Below are 20342 nucleotides of genomic sequence, written 5' to 3'. Positions count from 1 at the left end.
AATCATGAATCCAAGAGAAAAAAAAAAAGTCAGAGGTCATGATTGACAGTTGATCACACGTCATGGAAGCTGAAGCACAAAGAAAACGCACAGGTAAAGATGCCGACCACCCAGAGCTAACTCTTCCCCAACAGCGGCAGTCTCGCGGGGCCCCTGGATGCTGATCCAGGGTTTGAACCACAAGTTCTACCCGGCCTCTGAACTTTCACACTTGCCATTTGTGGCATGTCTATTCCTTCAGGCTCGGTTGGATGTCACCCAATCCAGGGACCGCACTGATTTAGCATATCTTGGAACTATCTGACGGACCGAAGTCCGGACAAGTCTGGGCCAAGAGGCAATTGATACGAAGAGAAATCGAACCGGTCACGACCGCTGGATGAATGGACAAATGGGTGGATGTCTTTGTTCTGTGCGTTGGGGAGCTGGGATGTTTGTGGTGGTGTCGGATGTGGACTCCAAGCACGACTTGAGTGGGTGTGGACGCCAGTGGTTCTCGTCAGTCACTCGTCAGTGGTTCGTTGGCAAAGTCTTCGTGCAGTTTTGGCCCGCTATGGCCTGCTTTGCTACTCGCCAACAGGCCCCTCCCTCGTACACATTGTGCGGGTTGGATGTGACACGGTTGGCTTTTTCCACAAGGAAGGGCCTGTCCGATGCTGAGAATCAGATGTGATGGACGAACAAGGACGAGACAAATTCCTCATCTGGAAGAGATCGCTTATCTGGAGGTTACGCTGCTGACTTGAATTGTCGAACCAAGACACAAGGCTGAAAAGGAGGCCAGTTCTGAGTTACCTTTTGTGGCGACACGACGAACTATTGCTAGCTGATCTCACAAGTTTTGGTTAGTTTGTGCTAACTTGGGCACATGCTGGCGTCGGGGCGTAACGTGTTTGAGGCCTTCGTTCTTGAAGGAAACTCACGAGTTGACAAGAGTCGGACTGGCTGACTTTGGGGGCAGCGGAACCAGGGGGTAAAAAGAGAGAGACGATGACTGGCCAGGCTTGGGATCCATTGCTGGGCTCGGGCGACTTCAGGGCTGCAATGCATCAACCCCCTGTCGTCCTCACCAACTGCAGACCAAACACGGCGGCGCTGTGGTTTGTAACGGTCCCGTCGCTGCCCCTTGGCGCGTTAAGCTGCTGTCTACCCTCCACCGAAGCGCATCACGCCCGCCCAGTCAGGAGACGGAGGTACCTGGGGCTAGGTAACTCTGTCAAGCCACTGCTCAGGTACCCGCACCTCTGTCTTTGACGCCAGGATACATTGAGACGAGGTTCCATCCTTTTTCCCTTTTCCCAGTTTCTGAGCGTTTTAGCACGGCGCCGTGTCCCCACACTACCTGCTAGTGGTGGTACCTTGGTCTGAGTCCTGTACCTTTTCTCCGATCGAGGTGCCCGCCCGTGGAGGGGACGGCAACAAGAGGTGCAGGCAGAGGTGCAGGACTAGCCACTAGGGACAGACAGGTAGGCCTCTAGACTCTGTCGGCAACGGCTCTTCTCCTTTGAAGACTTCCCCCCCCATCCCCGTGCCCGTGCCCCGTCCGTTTCTCTTTTCCATCTTGCATCGCCAGTCCACACTCCTTGTGACCGCTTCTTCCGCTTCTTCTCCCTCGTCTTTTTGTTCATTCTTTTCTTTCCTTAAGTCACTCTCTTGAATTATTCAATCTTCAAGCCAACCTTCGGTTCCCGTCACTCTTTCCGGGTCCGTTCCTTTCTTTAGGCTCTACCAAGCTCAAACAGCTCTTACACCAGGATCGTTCCCACGTCCACAACGTTTTTAAAACGCCCAAACCGTTGGAGACCGGCACCTCCGCCATCACGATACTTTATTCTTACCTCCTTATTCTGTTCTGCAGATCAAGGATTACACTCTTTATTTGAACTGACTACCGAATTAACCGTCATTCACTACGCTCCTTTACCGACTCGTCGATTTTGGCTTCGCCGTCTTTTCTGTCTGATAATCCAGCTCACTTGAACGCGTCTGCTTCAAGTATAATCGACGACAACCGCTTCACAGCATCCGACTTCGACCAGTTTCAATTTATTTTATAATTTCAACCTGCATCTAGTGATCGCATCCCGCGATCTACTGTTAGCAATGGCCACGGAGATTGAACACCCCATGGCCTTGGGCAATGTCCCCGAGGTCACGACACCCAACTCAACATCTTCACCATCTGTCCCGACCCCTGTCTCAGCCTCCATGAAAAAAGAGACACCATCTCCCTCTGCCTCAGCCGCCAACAATGCTTCCCGACGACCTCCCCGCAAGAGCACTCTCACTCAACAGCAAAAGAACCAGAAGCGACAGCGTGCTACACAGGATCAATTGACGACATTGGAGATGGAATTCAACAACAACCCCACACCCACTGCCACCGTCCGTGAGAGAATTGCCGAGGAAATCAACATGACCGAAAGGTCTGTTCAGATTTGGTTTCAGAACAGGTATGCGAGAGAATGAGACTCGTAGAATTTCGCTGACAGTAGTAGACGAGCAAAGATTAAGCTGTTGGCCAAGAAGAGTCTGGAGACTGGCGAAGACATCGACTCAATTCCTGAGTCAATGCGAGCTTATCTCGCTATGCAGGCCATGGAATCTGGCAAGGGTCTCGGCGGAAGTTATCTCGGCCGTACTGGACTGCTCCCCTTTGGTCATGGTAGCATGATGCTCGGTGGCGACCAGGGAGGTCAGGGCAAAGTTTGTGAGTATTTCGACCCGCCACGTAAACGGTGTATTAACTGAACAGCAGTGATTCATCATCTCACCTGCCGATCCCTTAGCATTGGAAAGTGGACTCGAGTTGGACAAAACACGATGGATCTCATCATTTTCTACTCACCCGACAAGTGCACCATGACCTACTACATCAACAACGAGCAGGCTGGCTACAAGATCGAGTACCCCTTCTCTTCCATCAAGAACATCTTCCTCGAGAATGGCGAAGGAGACCCAACTAAGCTTGGAGGGATTGTCATTGAGTTGAACAGGCCCCCCAACTTCTTCATGGACTCATCTCCCACCACCAACGGATTCTTCCAGTGTGGTGACTTCACCGAAGATCTCCAGGCTACCCAGTGCTTGGTCCACCACCTCGGCGGAAACCCCAAGGTTCTCAGTGGCCAGCTCGCCAAGCTGGTTTCTCTCGAGTCCTTCATGAACCGTCACAACCCTCACCCCTACAACGACCCTCACGTCCTCTCCGTCTCGGCTCCTGTCTCCCCGACCGCCCGACCCTCATCCCAGCCCAGCTTTCAACCCCATGTCGGCATGTACCAGGAGCAGTGGGGTATTCACCAGATGCACTCTGGCATGCGTCCTGGACCTGGTCACAAGCGTCAACGTTCGCGATCAGTTCCTGGACCTGTTGATTTCGCCATGTTCCAGAACCAGCCGATGCCTTCCTTCTACATCCAGCCTCCTGGAGAGATGCCTCCTCCTCCTCCCCAGCACAACCCTCACATCTTTGCGCCTATTCCTCAGCCTCCTGGAAACATGGCTCCTAATCTGCGCATTGATACTCAGGCAGGATTCGGCCTGGACATGCGTCAATACCCCATGTCTGCCACCACTGCTTCTCCTGCCGAGTTTCCTCCCAGCCCAGGCTTCTTCCCCCCTGGTCCTGAGGTTCCTCAGTCAAGCTACAACACACCTTATAGCCACGGTTTCCTGTCACCAATGGTTAACCCCGATACAGGTGTTCCCACTTCTGTTTCTCCTCTCCCCTTCAACAGCCCTGGCGAGCCTTCCATCCTGGAGCAGTCGCCTCCCATGTCAATGATGGGCCGCCCTGGCTCAGCTGATTTGTATCCCATGAACGACGGATCTTGTGCTGTTTCGGAGGATGGAGCGAGCCTGAATGAGATGTACTCCAAGCACACCATCAACCTGCCCATGCACACAACCTCGCCTGGTTTCGTGCAACACCAACAAGCAGACCTCGACATGGATCAGCTTGTGCAGTTTGACGCAGTTGACCCGTCAAGCCTATCCCCCGAGGCAATGCCCCAAGCTCACCAAGGAAACTAAAAGAGTATAGGGCGGGTACAGGTGTTGGTGGTGTTTTGTAGTATGTCAATCATACCAGGGCGTTTGGGCAAATTATACCATTGGGATTTCCTTTTCTTGTTTTCCGCCAGCTTCATATAGGCGACTTTCCTTGTCATCTTCTCAATTCTACCAAACCAGTATTGATGCCGATGGTGTCAGTTTGGTCGATTCTCCTCCCCACTACGGCCATGAATGAACTTGCATGACGATACACTTCTTTGACATCGGTCATGTATGTCGGGCACAACACAGCGATCGTATAACTCTTTCCCGCGTTGAAGTACTTTCATTTTAAATCATTTACCGCGACCTGTTTATTTCTTGGGTGGTCTTGTTCAACACTTTGCAACCGACGACCCTGTCACTCGGCTTCATTTTCCTTGACCAGCGTTGCCTGACCACCGCACGCTTGTCTTGGACTTAATCTGCATACACATTGTCTTTGTAAAAGCACAGATGATGGCGTTTAATATTTTCCATAGCTTGTTTTCTTTGTATCACGTCGAAAGTTGGGGAGAAGCCCCGGCGGCTTTTGTTAGGTTCATTATTCTAATGGTGGGCTTTGGGATATTTTTTCATTGTCTGGTTTTGTGCTTTGAGGCACATTGGAGTTTATGAGCAGCTGGGTTGCTGTCCTCGGTAGGCGTCAATTGAGACGTGTACTTCAAGGGAAGCCTACAGTTGGACACGAAGGCATGGGTATTTTTTAGGGTGGAATTGTTGAATAAAATGGGGTTATGTTCACTGAGTTTACCTGTGTGATTTGACTTTGTGATTGTGTGACGATGACAGGCTGTGCGATTGTAATTCCAGGGACGGATGATTCGGAGGTAGGATCGTTGTGAGAATGTTACAAGGCGCAGTCTTGGGTGACATGAACGGACTCCGAGGGGACCGTGAGAGGTAGAGGTGCAGAGATCAGCATGGCTGAGTCTGACAGGTTGGACAAGAAAGTGCAGATGTGATTCAAAGGGGAGGACTTTTATAAATAAGCATATATAAATAAGCAGTTTATTAGATCTACTTATAATTACCACATTTATTAATGAGGTGCCAAGATGGATGGGTTAAAGGTTGGCCAATGTCTTGATCCAGGTCGTGACGCGGCTCACTCGGAAGATGTGGGAGTAACAACGGACCGTGTAAGAGATTTGTACCACCAGGGCTGAGCCGCGTATCCTCGAGTGCCAGTACTCAAGTCTTCGAGTCTTGCTGTCCACCCGTTTTATCTTCTCCTCATTGTCTTCCTACATACGGCTGCGGATTAAGCTGCGTATATTTCGAGGCGCAGTGAGCTATGATTGGACTTGGACTGCACGTGTGATAAGTGTTGGTCAGCCTTTAAAGACAAGAATAGACTAATCTGGGGTCTGAATAACTCAGTCGGTCGGTCAGTGTTATTTCCCCAGGTCTTCAATCCCCATTGTTTTTAGGTGAAGCGGATTCAATGCATGAGCTTATTTTGTCGCCAGATTAGATGGCTTGATTTAAGCTACGAGTTAGCGACTTGGCTGGAATTAACGGTGCCAATCAGGCCGAGCTTGTACGATGCAGAGCCTGTTACAGTACCCGCGGACTGCGAGGATTTCCAAGTGATGATAAGTGCAATGCTGCGCCTCAATACACCTCGTCATGCTTGCAAAGTTAATTCGTGAGGGGAGCATCAAGACACGAAGAGGTTCCGAAGATCCGGATGAGATGAATTGTCAGTGAAGGATAGCAGAAACTGTAGTGAATCAATGGATGATAACGCTTTTCATGCGGAGATTGAAGGATTACGAATGGTAGGCGTAGCTTACAGAAACATCCTTGGCTTTCATCCATTGTAGTAAAGGCCGCTTCGGGCTGTATACGATCCCCGTTGCCCAGCCCAGCCATGCCCAGCCAGCCAGCCCAGCGAGCCTAATAACTCAATTCTGACAAAACATCCACATTCTCCAACTCCTCCGCAAGTCGTCTTATTCTCTCGTTTTCTTTCTTCTTTCCTGGATTACACAAGGAATCTCTCCTAGGCCATCATCTCGTTTCAATACCGCTCCAATCTAACTAAACCCGGCGCGTCCCCACGACCACTCCACAGCTCCAACGTTTTTCCAGATGCTCCCGCCGATTCAACGGCCTTAACATGGCTCCTCCATACCCCAGCGATAATAGCGGGCGACGTCCTTCGCAACCGAGAAATGACACCGACGGTGAAATAGCTCGTGATCTCGCTGCTCTCGATGAGCGATATCCTAGAACTTCGACCAATTTCTCGAGACCACGGAATACTGGCCGCTCTTACACAGACCCCAACAATGATCGCCAGCGACGATCTTCCGCAGATGATACAAACGTGAGATCTGGATCGAGGTCCAGAACTAGACGACCCGATGATGGTTCTCGGCCGCGAGCGAGTGGCCCTTACGAATTGCGACCGATTCCTTCGAGGACGGAATTGTCAACTGACCAACCTCCCGATTCTGCGGACCGAACCGATAAGGAATTGACTTCGCCCGTTGACAAGAGCAGTTTTGGGTTCGGCGGAAACGGTAACAAATCCTCAGTGCGCGCCGATATCAAGAAATATCTCCGAGAAAGACGTCAGCGAAGAATTGGACCTGGCGCAAAACCAACATGGAAAGATCGCACCAAGAAGCAGCTTGGAGAGTTCCACCAGAAGGTCATTCTCGAGACAATTCTTCGCCAAAAACCCCTCGAACCTCTACCCGATGGCCGTCATATTCCTCTCAATCCACCGCAGCGGAGTGCCAATGGTCTTATCGACGAGCGTGCAGGAAAGCCGTACTGCAGTAACTTCATCCGCTCAAGTCGCTACACTATCTACGACTTTATCCCGATGCAACTCATCTTTCAGTTTAGCAAGCTTGGAAACTTTTACTTCCTTGTTGTTGGTTCTATTCAGATGGTTCCTGGTCTGAGTACTGTCGGAAGATGGACTACTATTGTTCCCCTGGGTGTATTTGTCGCATTCAGTATGGCCAAGGAAGGATGGGATGATTATAGGCGCTATCGACTTGATCGCCTGGAAAATCGAAGTGAGGCTTGGATTCTGACGGATCGGAATGCGGAAAAAGGCCGTGTCAGACACGCCGAGAAAATGAGGAGGAAAAAGGAAAAAGCGTCTGAGAGTGGTGAAGAGCACATGCTTGATGATCTCGAGTCAGGCACCGCAGGGACCGCCAAATTGGGCGGAAAGGGAGATTGGACTTCGGTACAATGGCAGCATGTACGTGTTGGCGATGTAATTCGTTTGCGCCGAGATGACCCTGTTCCTGCGGACATTGTGCTTTTGCATGCTACCGGTCCTAATGGCATTGCGTACATCGACACCATGGCTCTTGATGGTGAGACGAACCTCAAGAGTAAACAGGCTTGTCCCTTGCTCGCCGAGCGATGCAACACCCTCGAAGGACTTCGTGCGACACAAGCTACTGTCATCTCTGAAAATCCTAACCTGGACCTTTACAGCTACGACGGTCGAGTAACTGTCGATGGCGAAACTCTGCCACTGTCCATGAACAATGTCGTTTACCGTGGATCTACTCTCCGCAACACTGCTGAGGCCCTGGGTATCATTGTGAACACAGGCGAGGAGTGCAAGATTCGAATGAACGCCAACAAAAATGTCCGCGCCAAGAAACCCGCCATGCAATCCGTTATCAATAAGATGATCGTGGTCCAAATCTTCATCGTTCTCATGCTTACAATGGGTCTAACTATTGGTTACTACCTGTGGCGAGATGAAACCGAAGATTTTGCTTGGTACATCAAGCGACTTCCTTTCTACAATGGCAGTGTCGCTTTCAAGGAAATCTTCTTTGGGTACATCATTATGTTCAACACACTGATCCCCTTGTCGCTGTATATCAGTCTCGAAATTATCAAATTGGGTCAGCTATACTTGCTTCAGGATGCCGAAATGTATGACCCAATATCGGACACGCCCATGGTTGCGAATACGACCACTATCCTCGAGAATTTAGGCCAAGTCAGCTATGTCTTTTCTGACAAGACGGGTACTCTGACAGAAAACATTATGCGCTTTCGGAAAATGTCGGTCGCTGGTGTTGCTTGTCTGCATGATATGGACGTGCAGAGAGATCAAGATGAGATGCGTCGACGAATCGAAGAGTCGGAACGACCGAAAAAGGGTAAAAGCAAGGCAAGCTTTTCTGCGGCAAAGAATACAGGCCATGTCAAGACTTTAGACGATACAAGTGGAAGCGGATCTCGACCAGAGCCTATTAGAACCATGTCGACAAGGTCTGCAAGCCATTGGCAATCCACTGTCAATACAGCCGAGAACGCCGACATGAAGACGGAAGATCTGCTGGATTACGTCCAGAGGAAGCCAAACACTGCTTTCTCACGAAAGGTAAAGCATTTTTTGCTGTGCATTGCTCTTTGCCACACTTGTCTTCCTGAAAAGACTGATGATGGCGACATCACATTCCAAGCTGCTTCACCTGATGAACTTGCTCTTGTTGAAGCTGCCAAAGATCTGGGATATCTGGTCATTGACCGGCCTGCACAAGCTATCAAATTGGAGGCCCGAGATGCAGATGGTTCCCTGTACACCGAGACGTATCAGGTGCTGGATGTGATAGAATTCAGCAGTAAAAGGAAGAGAATGTCGATCATCATTCGCATGCCCGATGGACGTATCTGCATCTTTTGCAAGGGTGCCGACAATGTCATCATGCAGCGTCTAAAGTTGAGTAATCTCGCCGAAGAAACTGCCAGGAATATCGGTCGTCGGGCAAGTCAGCGACGAGCTTCTCGGCAGGATCAGGCTTTGCAGCGGATCAACTCTCAAAAGAGCGTCAGTCCTTATGGTAGTCCCTACGGAAGTCCTCGCAATAGTTTTGGGTTCTCCAGGGCTGAATCGTCTAATCGAGAAGGTCTCAGGTTGAGCTTGGGACGACGTTCCACTGATCTGAAGCGGCTATCACAACAACTTGCCCGATCACCTCGTACTTCCACCGAAATGATGAGCCCTCGACAGAGTCTTGCCCAAATGCCTTCATTCGATGATGCTGAGCGCAAGATTGATGAATCAATGGCTGCGAATGAAGGCGCTGTGTTTGAGAAGTGCTTCCAACACGTCGATGATTTCGCCAGCGAGGGTCTCCGAACTCTTATGTATGCTTACCGGTACATTGACGAGGACTCTTATCGTACTTGGAAAGCAAAGTATAGAGAAGCCGAGACAAGCTTGGTCGATCGTCAGGAACGCATCGAAGCCGCTGGAGAGCTTATTGAGCAGAGGTTCGAGCTTGCCGGGGCGACAGCAATTGAAGACAAGCTTCAGGCGGGAGTCCCAGACACCATTGACAAGCTGCGCCGAGCCAACATCAAAGTCTGGATGCTTACGGGTGACAAGCGAGAGACGGCTATTAATATTGGCCATTCTGCTCGTGTGTGCAAACCTTGGTCAGAGATTTACGTTCTTGATGCGACTTTGGGCGAACTGAAGGAGACGATTACTGCGACTCTCCATGATGTTAGCCGTGGTATGGTTCCGCATTCCGTTGTGGTTGTCGATGGACAGACACTGGCCAAGATCGACGAAGATGATGAGTTGTCTCTTCTGTTCTATGACCTTGTTGTACGTGTTGACTCTGTCATATGCTGTCGAGCTTCTCCCTCGCAAAAGTCCAACCTCGTTCGCTCGATTCGAAGATATGTGCCAAAGAGCATGACTCTGGCAATCGGAGATGGTGCGAACGATATCGGTATGATCCAGGCTTCTCATGTTGGCATCGGTATTTCTGGTCGCGAGGGTTTACAGGCTGCTCGAATTTCGGACTACTCAATTGCCCAGTTCCGATTCCTGCAGAAGCTACTCTTCGTTCATGGCCGATGGAACTACATGAGGACCGGCAAGTATGTGCTTGCAACTTTCTGGAAGGAAGTCCTGTTCTTCATCGTGCAAGCTCATTACCAGCGTTATAACGGATACTCTGGCACGTCACTGTATGAATCATGGAGTTTGACCGTCTTCAATAGTGCCTTTACGTCACTTCCTGTTATTCTTCTTGGTATTTTCGAGAAGGATCTTCGTGCAGAGACGTTGATGAAGGTGCCAGAGTTGTACACTTTTGGACAGAGGAACCTCGGATTCAGATTCTCGCAGTACTTTGCATGGATGTTCATGGGTGCTGCAGGGAGCTTTGTGATCTGGTACTTTACGTGGTGTGTTTACGACAAGATCTTTTATGATCGGGATAACAGTATCTTTGCTATGGGTATGGTTAGTTTCACTGTTGCTGTTATTTTCATCAACATCAAGCTCTTGTAAGTTCTCTGATGTGCGTTGTTGAGCTGTACTGACTCTTGCAGGATCCTTGAAGTGCACACCAAAACTGTTGTTACCTTTGGTGGTTGTCTGATATCTATCGCTGGCTGGTTCTTGTGGATGCTGGCCTTGTCAGGCATCAAGCCCAAGAGTTTTGGCCCTTATATTGTGCGGGACGCTTTTATTGACAACTTTGGTCGCACACTACAATGGTGGACGCTTGTGCTGCTCGAGCTTATCGTGCTCATTGTCATTGATCTGGTTGTTCAAGCTATTCGTCGAGTCTATTTCCCCGGCGACCAGGATCTGATGCAACGAATTGAGAAGGACGGCAATGTTGACAAAGTCTTTGGAGATGGCAAAGACGCTGAAGAAGGCGACGGTGAAGCAGAGAGAATTCTCTCAAACCAGCCAACGCCGGGTGTTGACAGGGGACAAGACAGGAGACATCGTGGGAGCCACGATGATTATCAACCGAGGTTCACGGCGACAGCAGAAGAGAGGGAGAACCCAATGGAGCAATGGCGGGGATGAAGGAGTTTCTTTTGTTTGGGTATATCCACGGATGATCAAGGTGCCTCTTACGGGAATGGCTGGATTACAGGCGCTGGAGTTGGGATGGGTTTACGATTTGGTTAGTTATATTGAGCGTTTGTATGACGTGTTATTGCATTGCTATAGTGTATCGAATGAATGAATGGACGAATACCGCAATATCTCACATTTCCAAGGCTTGCTATCTTGATGCTGTACAGGGCTCCCCGCTTCGGTAAATGTCTCCCCGATTCCCCGGACTTATCAATTGGGCCCTGTTACATGAGACACGCTACGGTGAGCTTCCGTCATCATCAATCCATTCCGAGTCTTCCATTCCGGCCGCTAGAATTAAGGCCATCGGTGTGATTACCGAAGCACGTGGAGAAAGATCAACAGTGACCTCGGCGCAAGGCAAGATATATACCGTGCCTCTTTAATACTACTTCCCCCAAATTCCAGAGAATGTGATAACTCATCGTCACTTTAGTCTCTGTTTTTTTATTTATCCGCCATAAAAAATATCGAAATGGGCGCTGCCTGTCCTCCGGCGACACAACCACCGCCGCTTAAACCTGTTCCGTGCGCTTCTTCGCTACACCCGGCATTTTTCACAGACAGATTCCGAAGAGCGCCGACTTCTTTGACTATGGGATCGGTTGCTAGTCCTGTGACGCTGGGATATGTTTATCAAGAAAGTGAGAGGAGAAAACCGAAGCTATGAGATCATAAATGGAGGATCGGAGACAAAGCCGACGATTTATCTTGCAAATTTGGGTGATGATAACCCAGCGACAAAGGATGAGACGCCAAGTGTTTGGAGCGGTGGATTACGACACATTTACACGATTACGACAACGTTGAGAGATGCATTGATATTGGGGTATCAGTTTGATTGATTGAAAAGAGGACTTTGTTGCATAATTATACCCTTTTGCCCGGGTTGTCCGTCCCATCTGTTCGCCTAGGAAATACACAGTTTCAACAAGAAGGAAATAATTAAAAGGAATGGCTCCGCGATCACAAACCCTACCTTAACCAGACCCATTCTTGACAGCGATCACAATAGCCATGATAATGAGGAATACTACGAGTGCCAAGAGTGCCATGAGCTTGACGTTCTTCCACCACATCTTGCGCTTGAGGCCCCGACTGCGGACGCGGAACTCTCGCGCGCTACCACCCAGGCGGTCTGTCTTGTCAACCAGCAAGTCCAGCCTTTCACCGCGCTCAAGAAGACTCTCAATGTTCTTGGTCATGATCCCCCTAACGTCGTCGATCTCGCGCTTGGCGTTTCCGATGGCGTCGTCGCGACCTCCGCTTGTAGTACCGTATTCGATCATAAGAGTCTTGAGTTCCGAGTTGAACGACGCTGCGCCGTAGTTGGGCATGTCGGAGAAGTCAGTGCTCTCGGGGAATTGCTGCAGGAAGCGCTTGCGGATTTCGAAGAGATAACCGAATGGTACGCGACGACCGAGGGATGAGTCGGCGATGACGAGGAATGTTAGACCGCCTGCGGAAGGGTATTCGCGATGTTCAGATGGAGATTCGGAGACATAGTGGATTTGGTGCTGGCCGTGGGTGTAGGTGAGCTTTTGAGGGTTTGTGTGTTCGATCTTGGGGAGGATGAGGGAGGCGAGGGATGAGGTTTGGGAAGAGGCCGATGTTGTGCATTCTGAGAGGATCGTAGTATTGTGCGCGATACAGGAGCTGTAGATTGTTAGCTTCGTTTGTCGATATTGATGATGATTGACGGACTAGAGCAAGGGAGTCGCAGGAGTCGATGACGATGCCATGATGGGCGAGTCTGCGCCTAGTGTTGATAAAGTGATTGATTGGTGTTGAAGATGAGGCGATTCAAGATGAACCCTCAAGACGAGGCTGAAGAAAGAAATGGAAGCAAGGTAACCAAGATAATTAACCCAAGTCAAGTCAAGTTAGAGTCAAGTATCAAGTCTACAATGACGACTCTGCCTGGTCGCGGCGTCTCATCGTCATTCCCCACTCTCATGCGAACGCACGGAGGCCGGCGGAACGAATCTCCGTCTCATGGGAATTTTTTGAGACGGGTTTTCATATGATGGCAAGACTTGGTCGCATTCGCCCTCGTGCAAAAGACACGGTCATTTCACGATTATTTTTTTCGTTTTTGAGAGGAGCATGTTTGGCTTACTCTTTGTTTTGTCACAATGAGTTTTTTACTCCGGGCTGGAGGCTTGCGAGCTCCTATTGTTCCGGTGACGAGAAGGACGATATCAACTTCACCAAGACTTTCAAGAGCGCCGAATCCAACTAAGAGGAAACATGGACCGAACAAGGTTGAAGCCCGAAAGGCGGGAGATCCTTTAAAAACAGTATGTTCTTAATCTTGTATTTTTGGAGACATTACTTACCAACCTAGGTGACCAAAACTGATGACAGAAATGACATGAAGAGAATGAGATTCGGGATGGACAAAAAGTCAAGTGGACGGCATGGAATGTTCCGATCAACTGTTTTGATGAAGTTTCAAGATGTCATGAAAAATGCAAGCAAATCTTCTGTGTCTGCTGCGGGTGTAGGAGAGGATGAGCTCCATCAACAAGCTTCAATGTTTATGAAGGTGCTAGACTCAGCGTTCGACATGGCCGAGCAAAACATCACCGACCGAGTCAAGAACCCCCTATTCTGGAATCTTCGCGATGCTTTCATCTTGAAGGATATCAAGGGTCTCACAAACGAGATCCAGTACTCCTTCCAATCGTTTCTCATTCGACAGCGCTTCTCAAAGGGTTTGGAGGAGAGTCACAAGCGACTGTTGGACTTTCGGTTTCCTTATGAGTGGTTCCCTGCGACGAGAGCCATGCAGCGCACGATCCATGTTCACGTTGGACCGACGAATTCCGGAAAGACGTACAGAGCCCTGAAAGCGTTGGAGAACTCGAAGCGAGGAGTTTATGCGGGGCCGTTGCGTTTGCTAGCAAACGAGGTTTATCAGAGACTCAAGGCTAAGGGATTGCCGTGCGCGCTGTTGACGGGAGAGGAAGTTCGTTTGCCGGAAGATACGGATACGTACTTTACGAGTTGTACGGTGGAGATGGTTCCCTTCAATGAGCGGTATGACGTTGCTGTCATTGATGAGATTCAGATGCTGGCTGATCCGGATCGTGGCAGCGCTTGGACATCTGCGCTGCTGGGTGTTCAAGCGAAGGAGGTTCATCTTTGTGGTGAGGAGCGAACTGTGAGTTTGATCCAGAGCATTTGCGCAGGTATCGGCGATAAGTGTATCGTGCATCGATATGATCGTCTAAGTCCTCTGGAAACCATGGATGAGGCCTTGGACGGCGACTTCAGTCGTCTTGAAAAGGGAGATGCGGTTGTCGCATTTAGTCGTCTGAACTTGCACGCATTGAAACGAACAATCGAGAAGAAAACTGGACGACGATGTGCGATTATTTACGGATCCTTACCACCTGAAGTGCGGGTTCAGCAAGCAGCGCTCTTCAACGACCCCGACAACGATTACGACTTTATCGTCGCCAGTGACGCTATCGGTATGGGCCTGAACCTGGAGATTCGACGAGTTATTCTTGAAGCAGTCGCCAAATTTGATGGAAATCACAACAGAATGCTCACGCACCCCGAGCTGAAGCAGATTGGTGGTCGAGCTGGACGATATCGAACTGTTCGCAACGCCGCCGAAGCAGGGAAAAATGCCGACGTCGCTGTTGAGGAGGAGAAAAAGGTTGGCTATGTCACAACAATGGATAGCCAAGATCTCAGGTCGGTGCATCGAGCTTTCGACGCCACAGTCGATGATATCGAGGCCGCGTACATTTCACCCCCGGCTGCTGCTATCGAGCGCTTCTCAACATACTTCCCCAAGGGAACCCCTCTATCGTTCATCCTCATGCGCATTCGAGAGCTGGCATCTGTGAGCAAGCAGTACAGAATCCACATTTCTCCAGATAAGCTAGAGATTGCCGATCACGTCCAGGATATCCCTCTGACGATCTATGATCGACTTTTGTTCACCAACTTGCCCGTGAATACACGAGCTCAGAACGCGATATCTGTTCTTCGAGCCCTCGCCAGGATCGTCGCTAACAGCGAAGACGGTACACTTCTTAGGATCAAAGAAATTCCCCTCGAGAACCTTGACATCGACTTCAAGACGTTCAAGGGCACGTCGATGGACTATCTTCACAGGCTTGAATCACTACACGCTGCTATTAACCAGTATATCTGGCTATCCTACCGTTTCAGCGGCATGTTCCGTGATCAAAAGCTAGCATTCCACGTGCGATCCCTCGTCGAAGAAAAGCTGATTGATACACTGGAGAGACTTGATTTCACAGAAACAGACCTCAAGGGCATCCGAATGAGGAACAGAAAGGAAGCGCGCAAGACAACAACGTCGCGTGAAGAGCTGGGAGAGGCAGATCTTAAGGATCTGGAGCAAGAGTCGGATGATACACCCATTGGAGATGAGCTGGACTGGAAGGCAGCTGCTCCGACGTCAGGATGATTGTATAGTACCTACATGACATGGCATATGAACGGCGTTGGATTGGGACTATATAGAGATGGATTGGATGTAACTTTATTATTAGAGCAATGTATCACCACGTTTGTACAATAGATGATGCGTACATGAACTATTATGGTTATTTTCCGCACGTGCCTTTGTTTCAGATGAGAGTTTAGTGTTTGCAACATGTTTGTCTGCTTCCGAGACATGCAGTTCATGTTACACCTTAGAGTTTAGGCAGTTCGTCTTGATTCGCAAATTTCAAAATTAGCCTTCAATTTCAGGCAGCAGTCAAAAAGAATAACCTTTGTCTTGCGCTCTTTATTAACTTTCTGTTTGTCCAATGAGTCAGATCATCTACTTTAGTTGTTGGTTGTTATTGTTTGTCCAAGTTGCAGCCAATCGAAAGTCTCTCCCGAATCTCGAAACTCAGGGACCGTAGGGCTCCCGGGTTGCTCCACTTGTCGTCATTCAAGGGCACTGACCCCTGTCAGCAGCCTATTTGTAGTGGGCATCTCAGCTGAGCGAGGCTCCCGTCCCTCTCCACTTTCTTTCACGCTGACAACTCTAGCTCAAGCTTGAACTTCGACTCCTCATTGCTCTTACACAATCTCTTGCACAGCAAAACCGTCTCTACAGTTATTGTCGGACCGTGTTTCACGACAACAAAAATGGAGTCGAGCGGTCTTCACCCCTCCTTCGCCAACAACGCTGTGCCATCGGCACCCTACGTCCGTCGAGCACCAAGCCCGCCATTCATTCACATCCCACCGACAGGACAATGCGGCGTCTCCGCAGCGCCCATCCTCCTCCCATCGTACGAACACGTCGACTCGAGTCAGTTGACGGCTCACGATGTCAAGATCATCACACAGAACATGCAGCAGATCGCTACAGATCGCGCGGCAGATTGGTCCTACGAGCAGCGTCGTGACGCCCAGAAGCTAGTGGACTTTTTGTACCTCGGTCCCAACAGCATAGCTAAGAATATCAAGTGGCTGCAGGAGGAGGGCATCACCATGATTGCTGTGGCGAGGGATGCGCGCATGGCGGGCGTGAAGCTCATGGGTGTCGAGAAGGCTGCGGATACGCTCAACATTGAGGTCCGGTACATCGATCTGGAAGGCAATGATAAGCTGATCAGTTCGTTCCCCGACATTATTCGACTGATCAACGACCATCTTTTATCCGTGTATCACAGCCAAGCCAAGGGTCGAAACAGAAACGGCGAACTCCTCGTTGATCCAAGCGCATTCCGCCGGGGCAAAGTCCTCCTCACGTGCGAGACGGGCAACGACAGATCAGCCGCCATCGCTGCAGCCTACATTATGGCAGTTTTTGGAAAGGACATGATCACAGCAGTTCAATTCATCAGCATACAACGATTCTGCTGCGCTTTCGACGAGGACACCAAGCGAAAGTTGCAGTGCTGGGAGGATATTCTACGGGCGCGCTCACAAGTCGCTATGGAGCGGGCTGTAACCCCCAACGCGGCACATACGAAGCGACATATTGACGATATGATGGATACGAGTGAGGATCCTGACGATGAGGGGGACTTTGCGCAGGATCAGGATCGGTTCAATGGACGAGGATCGTTTGCGCCGTTTGTGGATATGTAGAGATGACGGATTGACTCGAGGTAGAGTAGAGGTATGGCGTTTTGGACTGGTTTAGATACCCTGTATACTTATTGGCAGTGTCGGATTCCTATATCCGATATCTTACGGCAGTGGGATTGTTTGTTTTGTATTCTGTTTTCGATGATCTTGAGATGCTGGAGGGTCACCAGTTGGGTTGCTTATAGAGCTATACTTTAATCTCATAATATCGTCTGAGAAGTGTGTCTTGGCCCGCCTCGAATGAATTGCTAAAGAATGGAACATAGACTTGAGCCAGGCGTAATGACCACAGTTTCTGCAGCATTATTTGTGAGAAAATAAATGAATCCGTAATGTTTTAGCAGCTGAAGCTTGGTAAAGTCATTATCATGAGTGAGTGGCGCATCTGTACTCTTATCAACTTCAAAGCCGACAGTGTCTGGGGGTTGACTTTATATGCTTGAATGAGGCTCTTTTTATTATTAACAAAGAGCTTATCACTTTTTTGATAAGAGATGAGAGAGACTGTTATCCCGAGTGACTGATTTGCTGAAATGTATAAGCTGATTATCTACTGTTAAGTCTGTGACTGACAGCTGTCGACACCTGACAATGAGTGACAGACAATTCGACCTTGATGAGACAAGTGGTTCTTTAATCATCGCGTTATCAAATAAACACGTGCGGTTATAGATTGTCACATGGTTATTAATTGTCTGTCTCGGTTGTCTTGGTCCCTGATTGTCAACATCTTCGCGTCCTTCATTCACGCACTTCAACTCAACAATACTTTCTCATCCTCTTCTCATTCATTCTTGATACACACTTTGCTTTCATTGCTTACATCAAAAGCCACAGACGTGATACTTGGATCTCAGACTTTTGTATCTTCACTTTATTACTGACTTGCTCTCGACTTAGGGAGAGGCAAGAAAACTTGAGACCCTCATCTAAATTGATGAAAACTTGGGCAATCTAGTCTAAGTTAGAGGGGCCTTTGATGAGTTTATTTGGCAACCTGTTCTAAGGCCTCATGTTTGCTTGCTCCCGAGGCGACCTCACAATCTCACGACGCGTCCTCAATACTCAACCTCGACACCACCATCATGGAACATCTCAACAACACCACACCTCCGCCCCGAGGAAGACAATAGGATGATCTCTCTTGGGGTGTGAAGTGGTTTATCCTTCGAGTGTTCAGCAATAATAACCGTTTCGCAAAAGTCACCAGTCTCATCTTGCATCTCAGCAACCAACAGGTCAAGGAGTTTATGGAGATTTACCTCCGCGAATATTACAGTTGGCGGATCTGGCAAGAGTGTGTTGAGAAGATACCTCATGCTGACCTGCTTGAACATGCTCTGGAGAAGAGACAGACTGTCCAAGAGCTTCTACGTGAACATCGTCCTCCTCTCTGCACTGACAATGTTCCAGACCGAGACAAACAAAAAGGCGTCGAGTTTCTGCAGGGACTGAAGATCGCTGGTGTAGTTGAGGAGTTTCTGGAGTATACGGAGAATGGCCTGCTTGACTTTCTTCGACTGGATATCGAGTGGGAGTTCCTCCAGGATGCTATCGACAAACAACAGATGCTGGGTTCGATGGAGCTTGGCTGGCTTGACCCAGAGAAACTCGGGCGGCTCATGGCTCAGTTTCCCGCTCCTGAATCATCTACGGGCCCATATCGGTATCCTGAGCTGGGAGATCCCTTCTTGGGCACTATTAAGAGAAGACTTACACCTCCACCGGCAGATGCCCCAGACGAAGACGTTACGATGAAAGATGACGGCTACGATTCAGATGCGACACATGATGCATCTGAAGACATGGAGGAGAACGATAAGCCACGCGACAAAGGAAAACAACCCGCAGGCCCTGAACAACAAGATGAGCAAGCCGCTAAAGATGCTCGACCCCTGACGAACCTCATCCCAGGACCACTGGGTGAAGTACCTCTTCCATATCAACAACACATCTTACAGTTGGCCTCTCAGAGATATTACCACCAAGCCTACACCCATTTGAGAGGAAGAGCGGTGTCTACTCTTGTAGAGGAAGAAAGACCTCCCTACCCGCAAGCCTCGGCGTATTGTCCCACAGGATTTCACTACCTGGCAAAGCAGAAGCAGGTCCGTGGGCTCATTGGGCCCCAAGGCGGAAGTAGATCTATGCATCGAGGTGAAGTGGAGCATGGAGAGGGATCTGCGAGACAGGAGGCGAGAGGGAATGATTCACTGGCTGCTGGAAGGGTACCTGGTGTGCCTCGCTTTTCTCGACGGGGTTTGGAGAATCGGACAGTTTTGACATCTCATTTTGAGGATGCATTTCTGAATGACCCGCGATATGACTATGTCATGAACCAACGTCAGAGGCCAGTGTATTTGGAAGAGGTCCCACAGGATGATATGGAACAAGAACAGTATGCATCCTTCACTTCCGCGCCTGACGAAGAACCTTTGTCATTCCTCCGAGCAAGTGGTTCAACACTCCAACCCAATCAACACTCTGCCCCTACCATTCTATGCCACAAAGCCCCTACCAAAAACTCAACACCATCTGAACAACTTCGCCAGATGCTCGACGCCAACTGGTCCGGCTTTCTCAAAAAGAAGGGAAGCAAATCAACGGCAAACTCAGTCATCCGACAGAGAACCCAAGACATCGAGAGCGAAATAGAAGCTGATCCCATGACCATGCCGATTGATGTCCCGGAGCCAGAGAACGATGGTGATTACAACCCGAAGAAGAAGAAAAAGGCGACGCCCAAGAAGTCTGGGCGAGGAAGACCGAGAAAGGCCACTCTCAAGAAGAGGGAGAGTGAGGGGGGGATCTAGTGGGTGTTGGCACTGTTGAGGTTGGGCTGGTGGTGATGAAATGTTGCTTAGATTGGAGGCGATGGTCACAGCTGGTTAGATAGCGGGAGTTGGACTTTTTGGCATGTAGTTATTTGACCTACTTTGCTAATTTTCATGGGAGACATCACTTGCTGATTATATAGCCTTTGTGCCATGATGCAATGAATTGGTATTCTATATGTTATGTATCAGATTCCCGGACCCAAACACCATGCAAATCTAAACTCATCATAAGAACATGCTAAACTTTTCTAGATAGCCTAAGCTTTTTTGCAACTTATGATCTCAACCCTAAGCTTTTAAGAGCCTCTTCTAAAGCAGATGGGGATGGTACCAATTTTGATGTTGGTACATGGCCTGCTGCTGAGGCGAAGGTTGCCAAGTGGCTGCCTGAGAGCTCTGCCCCACCAGCATAATCCCCGGATCTGTGGTTCCAGGGATCTGGCGATAGGAAGGGGGAGGTGGAGCGAGATGGGGAGCGAGAT

General features: G+C 49.4%; 6 protein-coding genes across 6 annotated transcripts; 5 read left to right on the top strand and 1 right to left on the bottom strand.

The window, feature by feature from the left end:
- Positions 1 to 2103: 2103 nt before the first annotated feature.
- On the top strand, positions 2104 to 4035 carry FTJAE_13450 (uncharacterized protein; the record flags this gene model as incomplete). Its single annotated transcript, XM_037346595.1, has 3 exons — positions 2104 to 2453; positions 2499 to 2710; positions 2759 to 4035. The coding sequence occupies 3 exons, from the start codon at positions 2104 to 2106 to the stop codon at positions 4033 to 4035; spliced, it is 1839 nt and encodes a 612-aa protein (XP_037199513.1).
- A 2146-nt stretch (positions 4036 to 6181) lies between these two features.
- On the top strand, positions 6182 to 10891 carry FTJAE_13449 (phospholipid-translocating ATPase; the record flags this gene model as incomplete). Its single annotated transcript, XM_037346593.1, has 2 exons — positions 6182 to 10356; positions 10402 to 10891. The coding sequence occupies 2 exons, from the start codon at positions 6182 to 6184 to the stop codon at positions 10889 to 10891; spliced, it is 4665 nt and encodes a 1554-aa protein (XP_037199512.1).
- Positions 10892 to 11925: 1034 nt separating this feature from the next.
- FTJAE_13448 (vesicle-associated membrane 7) lies at positions 11926 to 12687 on the bottom strand (the record flags this gene model as incomplete). Its single annotated transcript, XM_037346592.1, has 2 exons — positions 11926 to 12601; positions 12650 to 12687. The coding sequence occupies 2 exons, from the start codon at positions 12685 to 12687 to the stop codon at positions 11926 to 11928; spliced, it is 714 nt and encodes a 237-aa protein (XP_037199511.1).
- An 827-nt stretch (positions 12688 to 13514) lies between these two features.
- On the top strand, positions 13515 to 15398 carry FTJAE_13447 (ATP dependent RNA helicase; the record flags this gene model as incomplete). The annotated part of the gene is made up of 1 exon (XM_037346591.1): positions 13515 to 15398. The coding sequence occupies one exon, from the start codon at positions 13515 to 13517 to the stop codon at positions 15396 to 15398; it is 1884 nt and encodes a 627-aa protein (XP_037199510.1).
- A 674-nt stretch (positions 15399 to 16072) lies between these two features.
- Positions 16073 to 17023, top strand: FTJAE_13446 (fmi2; the record flags this gene model as incomplete). Its single annotated transcript, XM_037346590.1, has 1 exon — positions 16073 to 17023. The coding sequence occupies one exon, from the start codon at positions 16073 to 16075 to the stop codon at positions 17021 to 17023; it is 951 nt and encodes a 316-aa protein (XP_037199509.1).
- A 1250-nt stretch (positions 17024 to 18273) lies between these two features.
- On the top strand, positions 18274 to 20273 carry FTJAE_13445 (uncharacterized protein; the record flags this gene model as incomplete). The annotated part of the gene is made up of 2 exons (XM_037346589.1): positions 18274 to 19819; positions 20113 to 20273. The coding sequence occupies 2 exons, from the start codon at positions 18274 to 18276 to the stop codon at positions 20271 to 20273; spliced, it is 1707 nt and encodes a 568-aa protein (XP_037199508.1).
- Between the last annotated feature and the right edge of the window lie 69 nt (positions 20274 to 20342).

Source organism: Fusarium tjaetaba, assembly GCF_013396195.1.
Source record: "Fusarium tjaetaba strain NRRL 66243 chromosome Unknown NRRL66243_c0000421, whole genome shotgun sequence".
NCBI classification, from domain to species: Eukaryota; Fungi; Ascomycota; class Sordariomycetes; order Hypocreales; family Nectriaceae; genus Fusarium; species Fusarium tjaetaba.
This window is presented reverse-complemented; position numbering and strand designations above follow the sequence as displayed.